We start from the raw sequence: 27,500 nt of genomic DNA on the forward strand, positions 1-27,500 counted from the left end.
AACGTGAGACAAACGCAAAGACAAAGGATAAGGAACAACATTTAAGTACTTTAATCCAAATAACGATGAGCAAGTGTGCGCGTGTCTACATGTCCTTGTGTGTGGCCATCAGTCTCTGTGCATACATGTGTTGATATTATTTTGGGGGTGGAGGCCACTCTCCCAGAGATGTCCAGAACGAAGGGTAAGCAAAGGCAGATGGAGATAATTAAGAAGAGCCTTTTAGAGGGCGGCCCAGCTGAAAGGCGTCCGTGTGTACAGCGAACGCTCACCTTTATCATTCGGCGCTCACACCGGCCTGCCAAGGACACTGAGCAAAATGAACTACCTCTAAAGTGCAATGTGTCAAGCGACACACCCTAGAACGCGTGTGTGTGGTGAATAGAAGATGTGTATACATTAAATCACAGAATTTCAGTCACTAGAAGAAACTGACAGCAGGAATAGACAAACTGGAGCTAACAGACAGGCTCTACAACAGAGCAGGTGTGAGTTGAGCAGACAGGGTGTCCTATAAAGCTGGTGTGAGTTGATCAGTCTGTCTGGGCTCGGCCTGCAGAGGTGGCGTGTGCAGTGTGTCGGAGAGTTCAACAGGCCGAGCTCCTTCAGGCTGATGTGCAGTTCCATTCAAAAGCCTCAATCTCAATGCGGCTGACAGCTGGTGAGAGATAAGAGCTGGGCACAGCCAAGCTCTTCATGTGATGAGTGCCTGAAGAGAGAGAGAGAGTGTGTGTGTGTGTGTGTGTGTGTGTGTGTGTGTGTGTGTGTGTGTGTGTGAGAGAGAGAGAGAGAGAGAGAGAGAGAGAGAGAGAGAGAGAGAGAGAGAGAGAGAAAGTGAGGGAGTCGGATGATGCTCTTGAAAGGATAAATCTCAGCCATGGAAACATGATCAGAATTCCTTCCAAGAGAGCACAAATATATCTGATGATATAAAGCATTCTTCTATACTGCAAAATGGCGCAAGTGAATTGTTATTGGGCAAATGCAATTTTAAATAGTTTTAAATAAGGTTAAGTTAAGCATGTGGTGTAAACAGTTTTATAAGTCTGCTTTTTATGACTCCTGTGGCTTCTGTGTGTGTGTGTGTGTGTGTGTGTGTGTGTGTGTGTGTGTGTGTGTTTTAGGAAAGTCCCATTGGGAGCCAGTCTCTTTTTCTCTAGAGAGCAGCAGTGTGAGAGGCTACAATAGCAGAGAGATTATGGAAATCAAAGCAGAGAGATTAGCTAATGGGAATATAATAGGCCTGGGAGCCTGGGTCAGGCGGATCTGCCCGGGCATGCAAATGAAGAGGAGCACGAATCAATACGCTTTGGGAAAACATACAGCCCTGAAGGCATGGGGGAGAGAGAGAGAGAGAGAGAGAGAGAGAGAGAGAGAGAGAGAGAGAGAAAAAATTCAACCTTGTGTAAAAGTCTAGATGGATGAGTTATATTTTTACATTACTTAATTAACTTACATACTGACCAAAATATGTAGTATTATTAATATATTATTACATATTAATAAAAAAATACCATACCAATTTCAACTATGTTGATTCTATTTAGCACACCGCCATTTTTTGCTGTTTAAAGTGCTTGAAAGTGGTGCAGCGTGCAAACACCCTTAAATGCACAAGCACCACCAGCACGTATATGAGAGTGCTTAGAGAACCACACAGTGAGACCAGCTGTTAACACCACTAAACGTCTGTATTAAAGACTTCAGCACCTCACTGTGGGACAGCAGAGCCACAAGAACGAGAATAAAGAAAAACTGTGAAAGGTTCAAAACATATCCATGGGAAAATTAAAACACCAACACTTCAGCGCTTCCCTAAATATAACACACTGAAATGTTTCTGTTGGAGGTTTTTGGCAAGACAAGCTCCTGTTATCATGTTCCTTTATAGATCCAGAAATGGAGGCCGGAACTGAAGCGGAACATCTGGAATCTCTCCACACATCCGCACTTGTCATGCAGGACTGACGGAGTGCTCTGGCTGCACGGTAACCGAATACTGGCAAGCCAACACTGGTAGGACCACTGGACTGGACCGATTACCAAGAGAGCGACACAGAGGGGCAGACGGGGCGGAACAGACAACTGATAGATGGGGAAAGAGAGAGGGGGGAAAATAGACAAAGCGCAAGACAGACAGAGACTTACTGCTGCAGACCTGCCTACTCCAGAGAAAGTCTACATCAAGCTGAAAGTGCATCTAACAACCTTTGACATGATCAAAGCACTAATCAGAAATGGCATGTTACCAAATGGCATGGTATATTTATCTATACCATATTATATTATTCATGTTACTTCTCTCCCATGGGTTGCTTTATCTTCTATCTATTCATTAACTTTGTGGCCGTGTCTCAGTGGGATGGGCCTGCACTAGGCCCCGCCTCTTCCCTCCCCTTTTTCTGTTCCGGCTAGTGCAATAGGCCCATCCCTCAGGAGCCAGGCAGACAGCTCCGCCTGCCTGCTCACAAATGCACGAAGCCTGCAATAAAATTAACCTCGTGGCAATTGTTCTCTCACACGTCCGAAGGGCTGGCGGCACACACACGGGATTGCTGAGTCACGATCAGACAAGAGGATGAAGCAAAAAAGTCTGCATGATGTCGGCATGTGGCACGGAGACCACAGACCCAGCTCCAGGACGGGGCTGCGTATAACTGGCCGTCGGACCCCTTCAGCTCATCCAGAACGCAGCTGCATGGTCTGTCTACAACCTCCTAAAGTTCTCACACGTCTCCACCCACTGGTTTCCTGCAGCAGCTTCAGTTCGCTCATCTCCAAAGCTAGAACTGGACCATCTCCCACATAGCTAAAGGCACGAATAAAAGCCCCGCAAGTCGCCGTGGACAAGGGCGAGAGGAGGAGTTTAGTCGTGTCCAGATGAGTGGGCGGGGCAGGAAGAAGAGTCACTCCCTCACCACATTCAGCCAACAGAAACCGGCCTTCCTGTAGGCCTGGATAACTTCAGAAATCTGTACTGCTAGTACTGCTAGCAAGGTAGTACTTTCCATACAGGCATGGAATTTAAAACTACCAGTTACTGACCACACAGTTAAATAGTCTGCAAGAATCTAAATGATCGTAAATTATGATGACATGCAGTCATTTAAACACGGCTTTTCGTTATATTTCTTGGTGCTTCATGGCATTTCTTTGTTCTTTATACACATTTTATGACCCACTGTAACAAAACTGTATCGGAAGCCGAAGGAGTCTTAGACGCGGGTCTCTCGGCTGCCGGGTCGGGCCGGGCCGCAGACACGCACGCTACCCTCCAGCCACACGTCCACATCTGTCAGCCCCACGGCCTGCGTGTGTGCACAGCAGGGAGGGGGCGTGTGGTCGGAGACGTAGAAAGATGGGGGGAGGTGTGGAGAAATCCTTCAGTGGGTGTTTATTTGCTCTCAACACCTCCTCAGCGATCAATATTTTTAATTTGGGACCGAGTTATTATTTTTCCCATCACTGGGCCGGGGAGCAGAGTAAAGTGGCTCATATTTTAGCACTAAAAAGATCGATATGACAGGCTCACCTTCACTGTAGCCCACGGCCACGCCCGCCCACCCGCTCCTGCTGCTGCGCCGGGGCCATGCGCCGTAATGTACACAAAGCTGCAGCCCAACCCCCCCCACACTTCAATCACATCATTATCTGCTCCAGTCGACCACGTAAACACACACACCTCACCCGCGCGTGCCCGGACACAAGCCAACACACACGCATACGTCTGATTTACTCCTCACCCTGCATCCTGATGGCCCCCACTAAACTAATCCAACCATACACACCACTTTATCAGGCTGCTTTTTATGAGGCCTACAGCTCTGTGTGTGTGTGTGTGTGGTAGAGACTGAACACACGTAAGGGGGTGTTATGGGCACACAGCTGCCACAGAACATAGGAAAGGGTGAACTCAGATTCACAGATTAGGCTCCCTATAATAAATGCATCCATTTTTTGGCCCCTCTGTTCAATCCATTAATTGTGTATATATTTTAGCCCAAATGTTCCCAGTGCGCCCTGGCCTGCCTTCTCTCCTTAATAATTCACTTCTGATGGCAGACTCATCGATTGTCGCTCAACATATGTCTAGGGAGAGTGTGTATGTGTGTGCACGCGCGTGTGTGGGGGTGTGGGAGTGTGTGTGTGTGTCAGGGGTCGGCGTGAGTGGATGCGTGTGGTGTGTATTTGCACTCCTGAGAGCATGACTGATGGGCTGAGAGAGTTATGTTCCTGCTGTATTGCTCCACTGACATCTCCTCCATTCAAATAGCCTCAGTGCGCTCTGTCCTCTGCACCATTTTAGAGGCTGTGGCTTCACTCTGCAATATTTTAACCTGGTTATGCATTCGCCAGTGCCTGGAGAAGAGAGGAAAGTTGGATTGGAGTGTGTGTGTGTGTGTGTGTGTGTGTGTGTGTGTGTGTATGTGTGTGTGTGTGCGCGCACGCACGCGAGCATGCATGATGGGGGAATAAGGTGAAATATTCTCCCTATGCACCAGAAGTACAGGATGTCCACTGTACTGCTGGGAGATATCGAGAATGAGCGAGCGAGTGAGAGACAGGGGACTAAATGGTGCTGCTCTCTCACCAGCTCAAGCCCTGCCTGGTGCCGGTGGGAGTCAATTGGTGAGGGCTGGTGTGTGTTCAATGATGCACACTACCACCTAGACACACGTTGGTGCAGGCTATGGGCCTGCTCTAAAAGACACAAAAGCTCGACACGTTTGGTTGCAGTGTAGGCGTAGTTGACGGAGGTGCTTCACTGCACCATTCACCACCAAGACTGTACAGATAGGCCCAAAGCAAAAGGAACATTTGATCATCGGTTATGTCTCCCATCACTTCCACAGAGAACATCTGAACGCAGCAGGACAGGTGGCACATCTGGCAGAGGCAAAGGACCAAGAGGCTCACATCTGGACCAGAGAAACAACGTCTGTATGCAGTTTAAACGCACAGAACTGCTCATCAGACAGGAGACGCACGTGCACACCGCCGTGATACGAGGCAGACATTAGTGCACATCATTACCCATGAAGCCTTGGGGCCCCGGGGCAGAGGTGGATGATGAATATTAATAGTGTGGAACAAGTGCATGGGGAGCGGACAGATCAGACTGGCTGGCGTCCTAATTGACATTTTACCTGCTGTATACCTTAACCAGGATTAAAACAGTAGGAGAGAGCGCCACGCTGCCTCCACCCCAACCCTCTCCACCCACCGCCATCTCACGCTGCCCTCTGCTCCCGGCGTTCCCAGTAGCACTGGTGGACAAGGAACTGCTGCCATTTAGCTCCCCACCACTCCGTACCCCCGAAACAGAGTATACTCGTGTGCTCCAAACTACGGAGAACTTGTTAAACTATCATGTGAGGTTGTTGGGAAGTTCTTAACAAACGAGGACGCTCCCAACACTTAGTGCTATCCCTTAGTAAAGAAATGCAAAAACAATTCGCATTTGTACGTGTCGTAAACAAAACGCGTCCCATCACGGAATTTTGGCCTTCTTCCCTCTCCAAGGTTTGGCTTTCGGGTTACCGAAGCGTGAGGACTCAGGGAAGCCCTGCTGCTCATCCCCCGCCCGCCCCAGCTCCACTCACATTATCTGGAAATTGACAGGTGAAGCAGACAACAAACAATTACCCAGGAGCGAGAGATCGAAAGGCCGGGGAAACAAACGCCACGACGTGGCAGCTAAATGGCACAGGCCCGGTATGACTGGACTATTAAGAGATTTATTGACTGCGCGATGCACTGGAAACTTTGCTGCTGCTGAACTTTAGTTTGCAGGGAGGGAGGCGACTGCGCACCCACCGCCAGCTCTCGGGCGGCCGGCTGCAGCCCGCTGGCACTCACGGTAGTTTAGGGGGGTGCGTTTGCAGCGTATACTACTTTCCTAATTAATATTCATTTTAAACATCTCGTCATAATCTTTCTTTTCCAGTAGGGTCCCGTTTAAAACTGTGCTATTGGGAAGTTGATTTAGTTTGGTGTGCTCAGATCACAATTTGTAGAAGTTGTTTTGTTTTTGTTTTTTTAAACAAACAAACAAAAACCAAACATAATATAAAAAATATGGCAGTCCTAAACCTAACCCGTTGTGTTCACACATCGCTGTAGAAGCTGTACTGATTATTAACTGTATGCTTCCACCTTGTGGACATTGTATGCAACTCCATCAACTTACTAGCAGTGTAACCAAATCGCGTGGAGGGAAAGCTCATTTGATGTGACGCAAAGGATCAGGACCACTTATCATGTAGTCAAAAACATAATGCTACAGTATTATTGGCATAAATGATAAGCCAATTTATTTCTATATGTACCTGCATAAAAAAGATTTTCATTGACCAGGAATACATTCTTAATATTTTGGAATAAGAGTCACAAAGAAGACATTTCAAAAGAGACAGAGAAACAAAAAAATTTCAAAACAATGCTTACACACTGAACACTACTAGATACTTAAAGGCCAATGAGCTGTGAAGATTGTAGGAGCAGGCTCCAGTTCTTACTGTGAAATGCTCCTGGGACTTGTAGTTCTCATCGAGGTAGACCCGAGCTCTGCTGTACTCCTTCATAGCATCGCTGGAGAGTAGTTCTCTGGCAAGAGAAAGGAACATGCTTCAGTCATGGACCACCAAAGCTAGCTAAACTAACAGAAAGTGCTCTGACTAATTTCATTTCCAGCATTTAGCTGACACTTTTACCCAAAGCAACTTACAATTATGGTAAGAGTACAACTTGAGCAATTGAGGAGGGTTAAGGGCCTCGCTCAGGGGCCCAACAGTGGCAACTTGGCAGTGGTGGGGCTTGAAGCAGCAAACTTTTGATTATAAGTAAAGTACTTTAACCACTGAGCTACCTCTGACCTAGCAAATTGTTATTACACAGTGAGATTGTGGGCCTGAATGCTCATGTTCCTGTGCTCTGGCTGAGCTACAGTGAAGATCACACATTTAAAAGCAATGGGCCCTTGGTTAAGTTCAGACTTCTCCCTCTCTACAGTGTTCCAGTCAATACCCGCATGGCCAACAGAGGGCGCCAGTGAACTCTCTAAAATGGGGAAATGCTCATTAGGTAATTCTGCGGATAATGCTCGATCACAAACATGTGATGGTCAGCGATAAGTGTTATAGATTTGCCCCCTCACAGGACGGAGCATTAACGGGTAACCATGGAGGAGTTCTTTGGGGCAGTGCTCGCCTCCTGTGTTGTACTGGGTCATTTACCCTCCGAGTAGCCCAACAGCACACCCCTGTGGCGATAAGACGTGTGTGCTCTGCTAGTGTTCTCTGGAAGGCAGTCCAAGTTTAGATTGTGTACAGTATCAGTAAATTAGGACTGGTTTAGGAATCCAACAGGTGTTCTGAATCAGGCGCAGAGCTTTGCTGTCAACAATTTTAAAAGCACCCTTTAAAAAAAATCGCCTTGATTATTTTAAAACGTTTTTTTTTTTTTTTTCAGCTTACAACATCAACACTTGGTAAATCCAGCTTTACATGTGCAGTTAAGTAAAGCTTACGTAAAGTCATTCCTTTCCGGGCTAGCTGTGGCAAGTCTGAAATTTAGATGTAGGGCATAAACAGTGAAACACCAGCCCACCAGACTGAATAGCTTGGTTGAGCTGTCAATCAAGCTACGGCTGCCCTGAACCTGGTACTCCCATTCATCGGTTTCTGGGCTGGTGGGCCAAAAGGGGGCGGAGCAACACGTACTTGATGAAACTGTCCACGTGCGTCATCGATTCTTCATAATTCTTCCCTCCCACTTCTTGACAGTGTAACGCCACAAAGTGCGGTTTGTGTGTGTGCACCGTCTGAAAAACAACCACAACAAAATCATCATCCTCATCAAAGAAGCTCGTTGGAACAGAGGCACATATTACGTTTTAGAATCATTTAGAGGCTGCGGGATTTTTACATTCTGACTTTATACCCGGAAAGGGAGATCTGTACACTGCTCCAAGGTGACCTGAGTCCCAGACAAACTCAGACACAACTCCCAGCTAACAGCAATAACAGCCTGGGGCATACAGCACCCGGACCACCAAACTGTGACCAGAGGCCATAAGAAGGTTGTCTTTATGGAGCAGGTCTGAGAAAGCTTTGGTGCAAAGGAGACAACATGAGGGGAGTGTCCAGCCCTCGGGATGCAGAGCCATTCAGCTGCATGTGGAGTTTATACACTGGAAGAGAAACAATGCATTAGCTACTACATGCATGGAAAACATCACTCAGGCCAGTGTGTGCGATGCATGTGTATGTGTATGTGTGTGTGTGTGTGTGTGTGTGTGTGTGTGTGTGTGTGTGTGTGTGTGTCTGCAGAGGACCCAGACACTTGGCTCCCACCCTGGATAATAATCATCAAACACCATCCATCACCACCCACCCACCCACACCCACTCCCACCCACCCACACCCACAGCGTGAACTGCGGACAGGCATTAGGAGACGGGTGCTCGCAGATACACAACTGCCAAACTTCATCAGGGAGGAACTGCACTCACACAGAGGTCTGAGAGTGCGGAGTCTCACTGAGAATCAGACAGACCGAGTGGAAAAGGTTTCTGAGGGTTCATAACGAGAGAGAAGAAGAAAGAGAGCGAGACAAGACACAGATACAGGACACAGAGAGAGGGAGACAGGTAGACAGGACGCAGAGAAAGAAAGAACTCTAAAAGCAACAAACCTTTGAGGGAGTGAGAGGCCTTGATCATGCAAAGAGTTACATGTCTGAGCTTGAAATGTTTGTGACTGTGGGGGCCCCTGAGTTCTGCCTGTTACGAGGTGTCGACCCGTATCGGAAAATCCATACGGAAGTGAATTACAGCACTCATAGCCACTCATGGGTCAGGCCTTTGGATGCTGGGCAAGCCATAGATCACAGTCACCCAGGAACTGTGTCCCCCGGGGGTCCGCCGGGGCCAGGACAGGCCCAGGCTTTTAGGCCTACTCCCTCCACCCACTTGCATTATTCCCACTAAAAGCCAAATCAAATAAAGGTAATGTAGAGCAATCACACTATGGATTTTCCATCAGCCTGTGGTGCTTCACTTAGCAGGATGGCCTGTGCAGGGCCTGCCACAGGAACTCCAAACCCAGTAAGATTAGTAGACCTTTCAGCCTGGACCAGTAAGGTGACCTCCCTGCAGCTTTTGAAATGTTTCCCCCTTCTAAGACTAATGTGTGTGTGTGTGTGTGTGTGTGTGTGTGTGTGTGTGTGTGTGTGTACATTCAAGATATGCCGTGGACCGAGTGCATAGAGGAAAGAGTAAGTAGTGTGAAATACTGTCTCGGCAGTGCCAGACTGGGCATCTCTTGCCAGGAGCCTGCGTGTCCAGCCGTGAAGGCCAAGGCCAATAAACAGGCCTCTGGCCACAGGCCCCTGGGAGGCTGAGCTCACCTGCTGCTAATAGGAAAAACAAACACACCAACACACAGCTACGTGCTCCTCCTCCTCGTGTGGGCCGCCACGTTTACTGTAAATGCTGTTGTTTCTCTAATGTAAATAATTCAGACGGAGGCCGACGAAAACGCAGACAAGCCTCCTCCTCCTCACACGGGCCCGCGGAGGTCGAGCGACGGTAAGGAAACAGAGGCCACAGTCAGTCAAAAGCCAAAGTCACGGAAAGGATTTCAACTACAATATTTGCAAGGCAACAAGCAAAAGCAGATCTGGAAACGTTCGTGCACGGGTGGAAAACAGCTGCAGGGCTCACAGACACGCACTCTGAAATGAGCAGCTCAATCCTGCCTATATACTGTATTACCAATGACTGAATACCTTTGTACTCACACACACACACGCACACACACACGTATGAATATTCTATTATGTATTTATTTTCATACCCGTCTGTATATACACGCACTCAGTCTGCATCTGCATGAATTCATCCAGTTCAAAATGCTGGTTACAACTGTAAGTGATGTAGCGCACGGCGTGTGTGTGTGTGGAGACAGGACCTAAGGTCTGTGTGTGTGTGTGTGTGTGTGTGTGTGTGTGTGTGTGTGTGTGGAGACAGGACCTAATGTACGTGTGTGTGGTGTGTGTGTGTGGAGACAGGACCTAACGTACGTGTGTGTGGTGTGTGTGTGTGGAGACAGGACCTAACGTACGTGTGTGTATGTGTGTGTGTGTGTGGAGACAGGACCTAATGTACGTGTGTTGGGGGGGGCGATTTTCACAGTAATCCATTGCATAATGACAAGCAGGCAGATCACGGATGCAGGATGGCGGTAAAGTTTGTCAAAGAGGAGGGTTTTCTCCGCGCGTGTCCAAATGTTTATACTCATCCTCGTGCACGGAAGCTCGCGCTGATCTCCGTGTACTCTGGTGCTGGATATGGCGCCTGTTAAATGGGCAAACATGTACATTGCAACATAGATGTTAGAAACCTAAATGTTAGTAAAAGCCTAGAGAACTCACAGCTGATATCCCCTCATTCAGAAAATATTGACATTGTGCGTATGTACTGTATAAATGATACATATTTAAAACAAGTTTCACAATATAAACATCAGTTATTTTACCGCAGGTGAGGGTGGTCCCTGGTGCAGGGTGATGTTTGTGCGTGTGTGTTTTTCCCAAAATGTTTCTAATCAAAAATAAAAGCATCAATTAGATCTCCGTTGGCTTCCATCATCCACAGCACTGGACACTTTAAATGTAGGATAATTGAGAAAACACATCTGTAATGTATCTTTAAATCACGACCTTGTGCATAAAGTAAAAACAGAAGTGCTCAATGCAATTCCCTGTCTGCTGCATACTTGCTGACCTGCCGATTACGCTGGCAGGCACAGGAAACTGACCGCGAGTTAGCGGCCGTAAAGGACTCGGCACCTTCCCGTATAAATCAGCTCAGAGTGGACATCCCAGATACAAACCACCGTTTCCACTCAGCCTAGGAGTACCAGGGCTTAAAACATTACAGCCAAAAGAGAACAACTGTATGTGAAATAGCCCAGTACATTCCAAACAGACAGTAAAATGATTCTATTATTTTGAAAATAATAAAAAATAACAGGACCATAAAAAGACCGAGCACTCTTGCACACAGACAAGACAGCCTGTGTGCGTGTGCACAAACATTGACATCAACATCTCATCATAACAGATATTGCCAGGTAGAATCGGGCCATGGCTCCCAGCTGTGTTTTAATCCACACTATCAGTCAAATGAGAATCCATAAAATCCATTAAACCAAAACACGGAATTAGCAGCATGCCCCATGCGATGGTGAAAACACCTTTTATTTGTTCACGAGGAAGACCCGCCCAGACGACGCCGCTCCTGTGCACATGTCTCGGGTGAGGGGATTTGTTTGGTTACGTTTGCGTGCACTTCCAACCGCTCGCCTTTATTTGTTTTCATTTCCGCCATCCCTGCCGTTTTGTTTACTTGAGACGCCGCTCTACCGAGAATGCTGAACATTGTTAGGGGGTCTGTACAAGCCACAAGACCCCCGCGTATACAGCGGAGTCACGCGAGTTGTCCCAGGACAAGGAGAAAACTGTGAGCCATGAGATCACACACCAGCAGCATCTTGGCCTCTCGCGATGCTCCACCCCCGTGCTCCATCACATGACACCACCAGGCCTGGAGTGGGAGGGTCAGCTCGCGGGTTTACCCGATTGCGCAGCGCCTCGGTCGGGGGTGGGCTGGAGAGCAAGGGACCACCCAACCTCACCCGGAGTGTCAGTGTGATTATGCAGTCTCTGGCTCCTGGCGAGGGGCGGCATCACTGGGAACTCAGCCAGAGATCACAGAGCCACTCAGGAGAACATAAAGCGGCATTGTTAACCGAATAATAATAATATAAATTATTATCAAAAAGATATTAGATTTGACACACTGCATGAACCGACGGGCTGACCCTGTCTCCACTCCACCCCCACCCCCGGGTTTCAATACAGTGGTGCACATTCACCCTAAACCTGAGACTCCTGCAGAAAAACACAAGTTTCTCGTGATGTCCTGTTATACTGGGAGATATAAACCATTGCAACCTCCAGTGAAAACGTCTCACGTTTGTCACGAGTCATTTGTTCCCCACAACACACTAAGGCTCTGGGCCTCCGCTACGGCTCCAGGACGGGACCCTGCAGGTCTGTGGTAGGAACACAGCTGGCGGAGGAAAGAGCCGAGTTCCATAAAACAAGAGTTTCAACGACTATGAAGCCAGCGGAACAGAAAAACATGCTGCATTTTTGGGGGGTGATGCGGACACTCGGAGAGACATAAAACGAGGCAGAAGCAAAAAAAAGAGAAAGAGAGGAGGAGAAGAGAGCAGAAGAGCAGACACTGAAGGAAGGCTTGAGAGATCTGACAAATTAGCTGAAGATTATTTTACTACTCCTTCGTTTTTTCTTCAGCTTTTCCCTTTTATCTACCTTTTATCTTTCCTGTAAAAGCCATAAACTTTGAAAGGAAACATCTTCAGTTTCCAGTGAAGACACTACATTTACAGCACGTGTCCAGAGCTGATTAAATATTTATCAGTATGACAGCTTGTGTGCTGCCTGGGAATTGATCCCATGACCTTGGAGTCAATGACTTTAAAGACCAGAGGCCTTAAACCCGATAAACGCACTGAAGAAACTGTGGACGGCCGAGAACGTATGATCCGTCAACATCTGCCTGCGGAGCAGGGAGGCGGTGGGAGCCAAGCCCCGCCTGCATGACTCCACCTACGGGACCAGCGATGAGACGCTCCACCCACGCTAAACTCCCGTTCATAGGACTTCCGATCAGTTTTAACACAATCCAAACATTTAACAGTATTCACCAAGTGGCTCTTCTCTCCTCTCGGGTTTGGCCTGAGCACTGCCGGCTGCGTAGCCTGTTTCCTTCTCAGTGCCGATCAGAGCTCCCTTCCCAGTGGCCAGTCCTGGTGCACCGTGAATGATTCCTGGTGAGGTGGTTGCTTGGCTCTGAAGGTCTGAAGGACATGGCTCCTGACTCTGGGTGAATGCCCCCCTGTCTGTACGCACACTGTTACTGAGGTGGAGTCGGTGGACAGCAGGCCCCATTACAGACTGGAAACTGGGTTTGGACGCAAACACGGAATGACCGGCAAAGGTTCACGGCAGCTGATTTCTTTTAATGTCTACAGAAAATTACGTTTTGCACTTTTGCACATGTAGAACCAACACACTACTAAATGAGTAATGGCCATTTATCCTTTTTTCAGTTTTTTTTTTTTTTTTACAGTAACAGTTAATATAGCTTGTTATTATTTTATGCATGCGTTATATTTGTGTGTTGCAAACCAAATCTTGTGCTTATGGGGGGGGATTTATTTTATAGACAATCGTCCTTTTTGGCCCACAGACTTGGACTACGTGATGACTTAGTCCTTGGCCTTCTCTCTCAGGACAGAGCTGTCTGTTTTAAAGGGAGAAAGTGCTTCAGAGTTTCAGCATGTTGCTGGAAAAGTGATCAAGATGCCCAACCTTAACGCTAAAGCTAACTCCAGTCTTAACCATGCTGACAGTTATGTTCGTTTCAACCAATCGCTTGTTAGCTGTACATAATCTAGGGGACCATCAAAATAAAGTGTAATCCCAGATACATTTTATTTCCTGTTCATCCGGGCAGATGATCTGTATCTGTGTGACCTTGTCTGTGTTTATCTGTCCAAGCATGTCCTTGTAACCAGTTCACAGTTCAGGAGTTCTGCCAGGCAGCCGGGTGTTGTCATTACACAGAGAGGGAGAGAGTGAGTGTGAGTGAGAGTGAGAGTGAGAGTGTGAGTGTGAGAGAGAGAGAGAGCGCGCAAAGCAAGAGAGAGCGAGCGAGCGAGAGATAGAGAAAAACAGGGCGGGGGGGGGGGGGGGGGGGGGGGGGGGGAGATTTCCATGACGTCATACTTGTGAGGTCTGGCAAGCACTTACAGGCCTTCCCTGATCTCTTACACACACACACACACACACACACACACACACACACACGGTCATAAGACAAGAATGACTAGCGGGCTTTTCCTGCTCCCCTCAGATAACTCATCCAGGGCAGTGTGTGAGAAACGCAGCTGCTAGACATTCCTGCATACTCGGGTCTCCCTCTCAGTAACAGGTCTGTCCAGTAGGAACTGTTTGAATAAACACAACTGAGTCCAACAGATTATGCACAGCATTTGCTATTTGTTCCTATGATGGAAAAACAACAAAACAACTTATGAACGTGGACCTCCAGAGACCTGGACTATCAAGACCAGCTGGAGCTCTGGCACTCTGGGCCCAAGCACCACACTAGGGTTTGGGAAGGACTTACATAGGCTTACATGTTAATAAGAAAAACATATTAGTCATTTGAATAAGCGTAATATCTACATCCTTACAGGTCCACATGCTGTTTAAATGCCCGCTTCTTTACGAGAGTCAGAGTGACTCCAGCATGCTCACCCTCCAGGTGTCACACTGCAGAGTGACTCCAGCATGTTCACCCTCCAGGTGTCATGCTGGAGAGTGACTCCAGCATAAACCAGTTCACCTGGGTAGGCCCAAATATTCCAAAACAGGGCTAGCTGTAGGTATGGGCAAGTTGAGTCAGTATTTGTGTTGGTGAATATTGGTTGGTCTGTTGCCAAGCTAAGCTGCAGACCCTCCCTGGGTTCACCCTTCCCAAACCACCCATGTTGTGCTGGGTACTGTGATGCTACATTAAAGCCTACTTTAATCTAAGACTACTTTAACCTAAGCCTACTTTAATCAGCATCCCTGGGTGCGGATTGGGTGTTTCATATGAAGGCAGACATATGGTAACTAGTAACTAGGTCATTATTGTGTGTGTGTGTGTGTGCTCACTGGTGTCAGTTGGAGTCAAGAGGAGTCTTGTTTATTTTTCTCACTGGGGAAATGAAGAAATGGTCAATTTTCAGTAACTTACAACCTCCCCGCACGCACGCACGCACACACGCACACACGCACAGAGCGAGAGGCAGATGGTGCCTGTAGAAGACTGAATGGCTTGGCCCAAAGTAAACAAAAACTGTTTCCATATTGTGTAAGACTGAATGAACCCAGACCTACATTTGTGGTGATGAAAATCTCTCCCATCTGGCCCCTCGCTGCCCCTGGTGTGTCCCTCCATTCTCACTCAAATGTCAGCCTGTGCATCAGCTTGGGTAGGGCTGCTAACTGCATGCACTCTGGGACAAAGATTTGCTTAAAATCAGATTCACACATCACAAAAAAAAAAATAAAAAAAGAGTGCACACACACACACATACACACACATACACACACATACACACACATACACACACATACACACACATACACACACATACACACACACACACACACACACACACACACACACACACACACACACATACACACATACACACATACACACATACACACATACACACATACACACACACACACACACACACACACACATACACACACACACACACACACACACACACATACATACTTTAGACAGGTCAGTAGCAGATGGCAAGCAGAGAGATGAAGAGGTGCAGGCTGCATCTAATCTCTCACTTTAATTAAACAGGAGCTGCCGTACTTCCAGGAAAGTGTCTCCCTCCCTTCCCCCCCCCTCTCTCTCTCCCTCTGTGTGTGTGTCTCTCTCTCCCTCCCTCCCTGCCTCTCTCTCTCCCTCTGTGTGTGTGTCTCTCTCTCCCTCCCTCCCTGCCTCTCTCTCTCCCTCTGTGTGTGTGTCTCTCTCTCCCTCCCTCCCTGCCTCTCTCTCTCCCTCTGTGTGTGTGTCTCTCTCTCCCTCCCTCCCTGCCTCTCTCTCTCCCTCTGTGTGTGTGTCTCTCTCTCCCTCCCTCCCTGCCTCTCTCTCTCCCTCTGTGTGTGTGTCTCTCTCTCCCTCCCTCCCTGCCTCTCTCTCTCCCTCTGTGTGTGTGTCTCTCCCTCCCTCCCTGCCTCTCTCTCTCTCTCTGTGTGTGTGTCTCTCCCTCCCTCCCTGCCTCTCTCTCTCTCTCTCTGTGTGTGTGTCTCTCTCTCCCTCCCTCCCTGCCTCTCTCTCTCCCTGCCTCTCTCCCACTGGCTTCTCCGTCTCTTTGGGAAGTAGACAGCACCTGGACAACCCAGTCCTGGAGAGCAGGTGAAAGGCAGTGGTCATGTTTGCCTGCTCCTGTGCCCAGATGGTCTGCTCTCAGATGCTACACGCATACACGCAAGCTGGAGGTCACCGAGGTCACCACCTCCTGCAGTCCTGTTGTGGTATCTGACGTACAGCCAGCGAAGGCAAACGTAGAGACTCTAGGCAGACTCTAGGCACAATTACATAACGCAGATCATGAGGTAGGTGAGTATAATATTGAACACTCTTAGTATTGCAGTGTTCCTGGAAGAAAAGGTCAAAGGGTGGCTGGGCAGAGAAGAGACAACAGAACCGAACAGAAGCGGCACCGTGCGTGGTGATGTGGCAGGGTGAGGGAGAGGCCCATTTGATTCTGTGTTTGTTAGGTAAATAACGTGCGGGCTGGGGTTGCCGATTGGAAAGCTGCTGTTTTTCATAAAATACAAATGAACTGCTTTCCCAAACTCTCCCAGGTCCTTGGTGAATTTGGTATTTACCAAGGCAAGCACAGGTCTGGAAGCAGGTCTGTGTGTGTGTGTGTGTGTGTGTGTGTGTGTGTGTGTGTGTGTGTGTGTGTGTGTGTGTGCGCATGTCTGTCTAGATATCGAAATCTGGCCTGCTGGACTACTGCTCTGCTGGTGTACTTGGAAGAATGGTTAGCATGCACAGAAACAAAGATTATTAATTATTATTATTATTATTATTATTAGGTTTGATTTATATAGTGCCTTTCGCACTATATAAGAAAGTAAGCAAAAACAGAAAAGACCAGAATAGAGAATAAGCCAAACAAACATCAGGTCAGGAGTGGCAGTAGATGATGAAACACAGAGAGAAGAGAGACCAAACAGGCTTAGGAAGGGAGTTCTAGACAGAAGAACTTTAAGCCCGACACCCACGGTGGAGACACCTGTATCAGAGGACCTTACTGTGCGAAACAGAATGTACGGATGGAGCAATTCTGTAACATATAAGGACGTAATGCAACGAAGTGCTTTAAAAGGTATTAGGAGACTGTTATAACGGACGTGTTTAACACTAGGTAACCAGCGTACTATGTGCAGATTTCTTAGTGGAGACCAAGACTCTAGCTGCAACGTGTTGCGTACGCTGAAGGGCGCAGAGATTTAGAGGGTAAACCATAGAAAAGAGAATTACAGTAATGTAACCTAGAGGTGTAAATGAACTGGAGTGTCAACCACAACCAGTATAGAAATGAAAAATGAAGAGATGACAGATTTATTACCTATAATCAAAAATTCAGTCTTATGTGCATTAAGATGTAAAAAATTGCATATAGCCGGGAATTTAGTTCCCGAGGTCAGAGGTCGGCGGAAGAGGTCGGAATGCATCTGAAGGGTTAATATTGACATAAATGAGTGAGATTGTGACAATGAATGATATCACCGGGAGCAAATGTAAATGAAAATGATTTATTTTATCAAAATGTAAATGTTAATAAAATACAGCATAAGTTTGTACCATTATGAACTGGCAAAAAATTATGCTATATTTTCCATGCAAACTTTTATGTAGTTAAATATTTCACACCTCTAATAAATAAGCTCCTTAACTGTTTCATTCCTTTTGCAAATTACAACATAATTACACTCTCATGACATTCATACACACACACACACACACACACACACGTACAGACATGCTCACACATACACAAGCGCGTGCATACACACACGCAGTGGAAAAAGCTGTGGTTTGTCTGACACTTGCTGTCAGATCAGAAGGTAAGATACAGAAGTAGGTGTGATGACACATAGAGAGGTGCAAGGTGAGAGCAGCACAGGAATTTGAGCGAGGAACCTGCACCAGGCCAGTTAGATGAACGCAGTGCACACACTGCTCCTGCTGCATGGATCAGCTCTGCCGTGCCGAACGGAGTTTGACCCCGCCCCCTCCCGAAGCCCGCCCCCGCCCCTCCCGAAGCCCGACCCCGCCCCTCCCGAAGCCCTCCTCTTTCTAATCACCGTAGCTCGGACAGGGTGCACACTCACCTGGTAGAACTCCCGTAGCCAGGTCTTCTGCAGGTTGACGGGCTGCAACGAGAGAACAAAAAGGGGGTAAGCGATGATGGGTACTAGATGGCGCACGCCAGCGCAGCACCGTGGCCAGCCACATGGTGCAGCGGCGTGCACGACACACTGCAGGAACAGAACACACTCCAACACGTACAGTAACAAATGTGCAGGAACAGGCAGCGGGTCTCGTCGTATACACTAACTACTTGGGCTCTTAGAGACATGTCTTTATTAGAGAGACATGGTAGGTGTGCAGAATCCTGTGGCTAGAACCTGACCAGTAATAAACAGTAGTGGGTGGGCTATAACCTGTAAACCCGCACCCATAATGCACCTATAGGAAAGGCATAGCCAATAAAACGCCAGCGTGCGCAGGTTCAAGGAGGGTGTGTCTTATAAAGTGGGAGGCGAATGCAGCGTAAATCTCTGCGTGTACCGGTATCGTGCATGTCTGTGAACGCAATCATGCCACTGGGATGGAAACCTGCAGTAAAAAGTGGCAGGCCCGCCAGCCTTGGAGTGTGCAGGGCCTTGTGGGCTGCTTAACTGATGACGTGCAGCACTGTAAATGTACAATACAGGATGCAGCAGACAGGGCCCCAAGGCTTGGGCTGTTCACACCTCTCTGCTGATACCCTACTGATGGTTCCTTATGACTCAGTGCTCCTTTGGTTCCTTGCTCCTGAGTAACTCAAACCATCACTTCCCAACATGCATAAAACTCCAGGACCGTTCCCATAGCAACCAGCTCCAAAACTAAAACGGGTGCTTTTCGATCTGCTGCAGAGTCCCATGCAGCCTGAGCTAAGGTATTAATAGTGCGTAAGCTGCCGTGTTACTCCGCTCAAGACTCTGGCCTGATCTGGACGCCCGTTTCCAGGAGGGAACGCTAAACACGGAGCAGCAAACACTGGCAAAGACGGACAGAATAGTGGAAGAGAAGAAAAGCCGGTTCCCATGAGTGCCTGCAGAACTCCTTACAAACACACACACACCCCACACACACACACACACACACCAAAAACACACACTTGCACACACTCTGCAGACCGCAGGGCTATATAAGGACATCAGTACTGAACCTTGTTATTAGTCAGGGTCATGGAGAGAGTTAAACTTGGATATGCACTAAATATGGACAGTAGTTTAAGACAAACTAAGACACAAATGGCATTGGTGTTGCACCTGTACCTTGTCTGGGTCCCATGCATGTCTGCTCTGAGGAAGAGACAAGACAATACTGAAGCCCTGGCATATGTCTGCCTGTCGCCAAACTGTTTGAAGTGAGATCATTATTTCTGACATCCTCAGTACGTTTGGTGCACCCTCAGTACGTTTGGTTATCTGGACACCACATGAGGACGAGTGAGTGGTTTAGAGTCAGGAGCACGCGCAGTGGCTGAGTGTGTTTCAGACATCCACACCAGCATTGAAACTCTTCTGAAGACTGAGGAACACGCGTGTCTCTTTCCAAGAATTCCGCCTTGAACTGGGGTTTGGCTGCAGCTGAAAACCCGCAGTGCGCACGACCAAAACAGAGCAGCCCAAACACAGCTCTGCTTCTCACAGCAAATACATGTGAAAAAAAACACACACAACCTCATGTGATTTCCCATGGTGTTTGACACAAAAGCACACCCTAGAAACAGTAATAATGCAACTGCAACTTAAGATTCAATATCATCAGGAAGCCTGAATAGGGAACCAGTCCCTAGTGATGCTTTTTGTATGTCTCACACTTCAAAAGAGTACATAACTAGAACGTCACATCTGTCACAGACTCATCATGCAAACGTTTGCTGACCTTAAAGTGCTTTTCTGTTTCTCCAGCCTAGAGACCCAAAGTGCCACCTAACACCTAAAACTGCACACTTATATAATCAGATACAACTTCCCACAAAAGCTCCATAGAACAGGTCCCAAGATGGTTGGCTCACTGCAGCTAGAAGCCCAAATAAGAAGAAAAAAGGTCTCTGGCCTAAGAGGCAGCACAAAACACCCACCAACACGGCATTAACGCCACGGCTGGGCCATTAATCCCAGCACGGGACCTAAGAAACATGTGCCAAACCAAATAATCTGCATTTCAGTCCCATGGGGTATGCTAAACTGACAAACAAATCCTAAACTATAAGTGGATAAACCGATAGGAAAATTGCGAGATGATATCACGATCACTCTGTGTCCAAAAATTTACATACATATGCAAAACAATAATGTTTTTGGTTTTTGTTAATATCACTTTTATAGGAGGGTGCTAGGGGTGGCCATTCTGAATCTGAATTTAGGTTTCTAACAAATAATGACCATCTGGCATCAATAAGAGACGTTCATTAAAAATGAGCATGCAGATGTTCGTTAAAAACGCTACATGCAGATACTGCAGAACTGAATCTTCCTTTTCCTCTTATGTAAGAGACAAAACATGAAAAAAAAAAAATCATTCATGAGCGTCCGTACACTAAAATAAATCCTATTATTTTGCACATGGGAGCTAAAAGCATTAAATGTGATTCACACCCAAGCCAGGGAGGACACAACTGCCCCTGTCCAAGCAGCCTGACCAGATATGGTCAGAGAGAGCAGGTGGGAGTTGTGGGCATTCAACACCAGGGACCTCCCACAGGCCAGCGTACAGGACCAGTGAAGGTGCCTTGGGAGAGGGGCGGAAGTAGGCCTCCCTCCCTCCGGAGACCCCTCTGAAATCAGGCCTGCCCCGTTGCTCTGAGCGCAAGTTAATTTGCTGCTAATTAGAGACAGGGCTCCACTAAAGGCAGGTTAAAATTAGCACAGCGACTCGTGCAGGACTCCCTCAGTACTGCTGCCAGCACGTCACACCGTCTTGCTTCCATCCATCTGGCCCAGTTTTCCGCACCGCAGGGAACTCAAGACTGAACTCGATCTGAGCCCAAGAACCTCCACCGACAGTGGAGAGCATGTCTTCAGGAAGCACTCGAAAATGAGTCTCGAGCACTCTAAGATGAATCAATAGAACAACTTACACTTACCAAACAAGCCAGAGTCATTTACAGCACTCACACACAGAGAGAGAGAGAGAGAGAGAGAGAGAGAGAGCGCGAGAGAAAGAGAAATGCACTCTATGCTACTCTGCTGGCAGACATAAGCAGTGGTTTATACATTTTTGAGTGACACAGCTGATGTAGACAAGTGCTAAAATAAAACAATACAAACTGATTACTGGTACTGTAACAATTTAGGTCTGCTAACTTTATCCTGCAAGATGCAGAATGAGAGAGAGAGAGAGAGAGAGAGAGAGAGAGAGAGAGAGAGAGAGAGAGAGAGAGAGAGAGCGAAAGAGAGAGAGAGAGAGAGAGAGAGAGAGAGAGAGCACGAGTGCCAGTGTGTGTGTGTGTGTGTGTGTGTGTGTGTGTGTGTGTGTGTGTGTGTGTGTGTGTGTGTGTGTGTGTGTAAATTGGTTTGGAGCTGCTCTGGATATTCACTGCTTGAGGGTAGATATGTTCCCCACATCTGCTGAGGAGATGGTTGAGGAGATGGTGTGGTCCCTCCCAGCAGATGTGAGAGGGGAGAGCATTGGGACGTTAGAGATTCCCCTGCATGGTCTTTACTAGGATCTCTCTGTGCAGGATAGGCTTCTGGTCCAGACATGCAGGAATCACTGCTCACATCACTGCCGCGGATGCTTTGAGATCTGCACTGAGAGGCAACTTGTCACAGATGCTTTGAGAGGTCTCTGTGCTGAGAGGCAACTAGCTGCACACCCTTTACGTGAGCTGCCGCTACTGTTGAGCACACAATCACTTGCCCTGGAAGTGTCAGGTCTACTGAGGAGTGACACGCTCACTTCAAAAGCGACACGTCCTAATCACCCCCCGTGCACTCCCTGGCTGAGCTCTGCATTGCAGGAAAATTATTCCCAACGCTCTCAAGCATTCTGGGCCAGCTCCACCTCGGTCGCCGTGGGAACTAACCAGCCGAGTGGATGAAGCCAGCCTACCATCCAGCAGGGTGCAGGATCAAAGCGTTAGCGTGAGCCGCTTCCCCAAAGACAACACTAGCGTTGGCACCGCTGTTTCCACGGTGACTGTTTCACTGAAAACAACATGCTCCATTACTTCCAGTCAATGGTAGTCTGTTAAAAATGACAGTGCATGGTGATGGGAAAAGAGGAAGACCCAAAGGTGAATCTCGTCTGACCGCACGCCCAACTCAACTGTCTCTGTATCCGGCGCCAGTAATGTCACGGCTGAATAGTATAATCAGGTTATAACAAAAGCAAGAATCACTCCGTCAATGTTTCCTGGAAAGGTTTCAGATGGTTTCAGTTTCTTTCAGTTCACAATCTGCAGATGAATGATAACAGGACCTAGCTGCAGGTCATGTTGGTCAAGCCTGTCTCACTGTATTAACATCCACAGGACTGCTGTGGACTTGTGTTCATTTCCCTCATGTTTCTTTTTTTTTTTTTTATTATATGGCCAAATATGCAGTATGACATAAAAGGTTACCTAAATTTAACCAGCAACTTGTTTACAGTTCCTTTCAAGAATCCCGATTTGTTCAAATCAAGCTTGATTCCAAAAACAGATGTGTTAGCGTGAGACTTCCAAGCACGCAAGGTTCTGTAAGGGATGAGTGTAATAAGGCTTGTTTAATGTAGAATACAGTTTGCCCAGAGCTCAGACCACATGACTCTGTTAAAGGTAAGTTTCACTTTGGTTCCAGGCTACTCGCATGTATGATTTGTAGGCCTTTCTTTAATGATTCAAACAAAACCCTCATATGATCATAAAGCAGGAGTTACCCTGCACAGAGGGGTGAACGGCAGCAGCCCAGAAGCCAGGGGGTGTGAGAGGGAGAGTCTTCACAGCCTCATCAATGAAGGACACCACAGCTCAGTTAGCACTTTACATTCATCCTCCATTTCAGTGTTGGCCTGTTCCCATTAAGGAATTGGATGGTAAAAACTGCAGAGGCCTCCTCACTCATTAACACAATGTCTACTAATTTAGACTCACTCACACACACACACGCGGTGCTTTAAACAAGCAGCGGGTAGTTCTCCATCACTTTCCAGCAATCTCAGCAGCTGTTTACTGTTGCCTGGTTACTGTAGGACTGAGGCAACCCCAGAAGAGCTGTGTGTAAGTGGGGAGTGGAAGAGAGACACACACGAACCGAAGGGCAACAACAAAAGGAATATAGCAGAGAGAGAGAGAGAGAGAGAGAGGAGAGAGAGAGAGAGAGAGAGAGAGAGATGCAAGGAGCTGTCTCCAGCTGGCTCCTTACATGTAAGCACGTAAAGAGACAGCTGGAGGGACCACAGATAGACAGAGAAAGACAGCGTGCACTGGCCAGCCCATCACTCACCAGTAACAGACAGAGCACGCCATCACTACATACATGACATAAGAGGTCTGACAGCTAGACAACGGTGACTCACGCACTCACACACTGTCACACACATCTATGGTCAGTTCTCTAAGGAAGCTGTCAGAAAAAGCGCCCAATAGGAGAACGACAATATGGCCAGAAAGATTCTCGCACTGAGGAAACAGCAAAGTTTTCAAGGTGAAAGCCAAAGACCACACGGTAAACACACACTAGTCACAGCCTGTCTCAAAACAAAGCCATCAGCAATACACAGCCCACCTTGGCTCTGTGGAAGTGGGTTTTATTATTCAAATTCAAAAGTGTAGAAAATTAATTTGAATATTAAAGAAAATCATGTGCAAATAATACATGCTACAAAAGAGGCTATTAAATGTCATTACATTATCACTTGTCAGATTAGATGCCTTCAGGTATGTAGCATATGGCAAATATGTAGCATTTGTCAGATATGCTACAGACCTTATTGCAGTTTATGGTAGAAAACTGCATTCAGATCTGTAGAGCATGGCAGAGAATTGTGTTCAGATCAGCAGTGTACATCAGATAATCTGCGCTCAGATCTGTACAGGCAGCCAGCCTACTCACAGAGTGAGGCCAGAGGGAAAGGAGGTCATGCTACAGGTGTCTGGGGAGAAGCAACCCACTAAAAATACTGGCAGAGCAACGACCGAGAGCTTTAAATGGGCCTGACAGAGGGGTGGGGGTAAGGAGAGGGGGAGAGAGAGAGAGAGAGAGAGAGAGAGAGAGAGAGAGAGAGCACGCAAGCAAGCACTGAAGAACTGGTGACTGGTGCCTTTCCTTGTTTGGCTTGTTATGGAGCCTCTCAGCAGAGTGTGCAGCAGGTCTGTGTGAGGAAGGACGGACGCACTGGAGGAGGAGGAGGAGGAGGAGGAGGAGGAGGAGGAGGAGCAGAGCCGCTGGCCTTCTTCAGACAGTCAGGCCGTTATGTAATTCTCATCAAGGGTCACTCATTATAGAACTAATTAGGCCAAAACCACGGAGATTGTGAGGACAGCTCAAATTAATCAGCGGACCTTTACTCGCTCCTCCAGAGAGCAAGAACGTCAGAGCAAGATCAGCAGGTGTGATTTCCCCCCCCCATAAACATACCTGCTATCAATACACCAAGCTCAGTGTCATTAGTACAGGATATGAAAACACACTTAGCCTAATTGAGGTTTGCTCCTCAGGCACAGAGCATGGAAAAGTAAACCCACCTCTACTCACCAGCGCACACAAACACACACACACACACACACACATAGTGACAGTGTGGATACATCAGGGTACTGGCCTGCCTCCATTATCCTGCACAGCCCGAAAAAGGGGGATACCACCGTGAAAACTAGCATCCCGAGATCTGCACCGACGCATGGCTACGTCGGACAGTCTCGAGGTTCATAACGTTTCATGGCCTCACAGTAAAACAGGACAGTCGGTGGGCCTACTTGCCACAACCCTGCTCCACACATGTTCGGGTAGCTGGAAAAAAAAACACACACACAGGCACCAGATCTGACAGAGCAGCCCCCTCTGGGAGAGAGACGCTTCAGACTTCAGAACGGTTGTGACTGCCAGCGGTGCGGCATCTGCGCCCCCTCTCCCCGGCTCCCGAGCAGCAGGGGCGTGCATGTGTGCGGGCACGCCCGCGTTAGGGGTGGGGGGGGGGGGGCACGAAGTGCCTGCAGCAACGCGCATGGAAAACAGGCAAACAAGCAATCCTGCCATAACGAAATCAGAGCGGCAGCTGGGGACGAAGCCGCAGCATCAGAGAGACGGGCACGCCTGACCGCTTCCTCCTGGTTTTCCTGCATGCTAAACAAGCCCAGCAGATGCGCAGAGCATCACAGCCGAGGCCTGTGCGCTGACGACCACTTCAGTGTGGCGAGGCTGCCAGCATTGCTTCAGGAGGATGGGCGTGAGATCTACAAAATGGAGTAATGTGTCCTCTCACATATAGATGGATTATTAGCATTGACAGCACAGAATAATACGACAGCAAATTTTCTCGTTTATAGTTTCGGGTTTAAAAGCCCCAAAGCCCCATCCCTGTTATCCGCTCCGACATTCAGGCTGGATAATGACGGAGCACAGCCTCACGGATCTCTGGAAAAGGGGCCACCACATATGGCAAGCTTCCATGGAGGTGCTTAGCAGTGAATTAACTCAGTGCTCAATTTTCCATTGATGAGCAATTATCCTTCAACGATGTCAACTCACTGCTAAGGCAGGCACACGTCTGCAAAATGAATGAGCCAGAGTCTGCGAAGTCAAAATGTTTTATACACCAGTGAGTCCAGGCTTCCCAGGAACACCTGAGTCAGGGGAAGGGAGTCCCACTTCAAGCGCAAGTCTGCTGCCTTCTTCCTGGTAGGCCTCACACTGACGGGTCCCCACTCAATGCCACAGAGCAACTGTATGAGCCTCATTAACTCACTCAGACTCTTTCTTCCAAGATGCGCGCACACACACGCATGCACGCACAGTTTTGAGAAGATGCTGCAGGCTGAAGAAAGTCGTCCTTGGGCAAAGCAGATAAGGAAGCTGGAGGCAGGAAATCCCAGTGAAGGAACACCAGCACAGGCAGATCAGGACAAAGCAGCAGCCCATTAGCGCTCACCCACCGACACACGCGGCCCGGGCCACGCACACCTCTTGTGAAACATTCACAGGGAGAATAAAGCCATCGAGCTCCTCCACTCCACAGGCGCTCAGGGGCATTGTAATCACCTGAGTCCCCTGGTCATGACCCTTCTTATGAGACACATGATACTAAAACCTAAGTAGAAATGTGCGTGTTTGGGGGAGGGAGGGATCTCATTCTCTTATGTTCTCTCTCATGAAAATTCGTAGTCGGCTGAAAGTAAAAAAAAACAAAACAACAATTTCTCCAGCTTTGGACATCATTTACTGCTGCACTGGGGCCCTACTGGTGCACGAGAGACTCGGCAGAGCCCAGCAGACCCGTCTGGGACCCGTCAGGTTGGCCTGACATGGGTGTCCAACTCTGGGTCAGGGACAAACCTTGGTTTCTCCTTAAACAGAGGCCCTCTGAGGCCCTTGTGAGCTGCAGTGAGGAGAGATGGCGGCGACGCTCAGATTCACACATCTGATCAGCACTGCAGCTGTTCCCAGCTGCTTCCTTCAAGAAGACACCAAAGAAAAGTGAGACAGTCTGTTCTGTTCAGACACCAAAGGTCTGACCGATCTAGACACGGAGGTTAACAGAACGTGTGATGTTTTCTTTTTTCTTCTCCTGTAATGTGGGAAACTGCAGTTATAATTTATCCTTTACAGAGTTCGACATTTCACAAGCTTTAAAGAGGCTTTACAGAAGAAATCATTTCATATATTACCATGAAAGTGACTGACGCTGGAGACGCAGAGGGGCATCTCTGTACCACAGCCATTTCCAGTATGCCATGAAGCAGCCCCGTCACACACGACCTTTCCATTAACGTTCAGAGGAAAACCGTGGAGCTGGAATGGCACGTCTTCATTCTCCTTCTCTCAGTTTTCTTTGCATAAAGCCTCAAACTATTTTGCATGTCGCAATATAAACAACTTGCAGCCGATTGTCGTGCTTTCTAAACTTGACCAAGCCTTCTCCTCCATAGCTAGTAGCCAGCAGAACTCCCAGTACCCTGATAAGATCACACATGTTGACGTTCCTCGAGGAAAAAGAAAAAGGAAAAAAAACGGAAACAGCTTTTTAAGAAAATCTACCCTTTAAAATCCAGACTGCGTGCTACAATCTGTGGCCGTTCGCAGAAACCCAGACAGCCGTGGGTAATGACCTTGAGGTAACTTAAGAAGTTAACTAAGTGACTAATAAGGGGACAGCAGGCTGAACAGGCGTTATTCACCGGCCCAGCGGAAAGAGGCTCGGGCCAGCTGATTTACATTTAAAAGCTGCGCTATCCCCCCAAGCTGAGAACCCAACACACAGCCTCACACAGTGTGAAAAGGGACTGGGGATGAATGTGGTCTCCTTCAGAAATGTGAGAGAGAGAGAGTGC

General features: G+C 47.9%; 1 protein-coding gene across 3 annotated transcripts in view; it reads right to left on the reverse strand.

The window, feature by feature from the left end:
* Window positions 1-27,500, reverse strand: part of LOC113584197 (inositol polyphosphate-5-phosphatase A) — a 106,378-nt gene that overhangs the window by 63,130 nt on the left and 15,748 nt on the right. For 2 of the 3 annotated variants that reach the window (XM_035531373.1, XM_035531374.1), the window contains exons 2-4: window positions 18,085-18,126; window positions 7,722-7,822; window positions 6,519-6,606 (exon numbers count right to left, since the gene is read on the reverse strand). In XM_035531373.1, coding sequence (XP_035387266.1) covers window positions 6,519-6,606; window positions 7,722-7,822; window positions 18,085-18,126 — 231 coding nt within the window. Of the gene's footprint in view, window positions 1-6,518; window positions 6,607-7,721; window positions 7,823-7,941; window positions 8,057-18,084; window positions 18,127-27,500 lie in introns of those variants that run through there. The other variant, XM_035531375.1, reaches the window with a different exon arrangement.

This window comes from Electrophorus electricus, chromosome 11, assembly GCF_013358815.1.
Source record: "Electrophorus electricus isolate fEleEle1 chromosome 11, fEleEle1.pri, whole genome shotgun sequence".
Taxonomy (NCBI): domain Eukaryota; kingdom Metazoa; phylum Chordata; class Actinopteri; order Gymnotiformes; family Gymnotidae; genus Electrophorus; species Electrophorus electricus.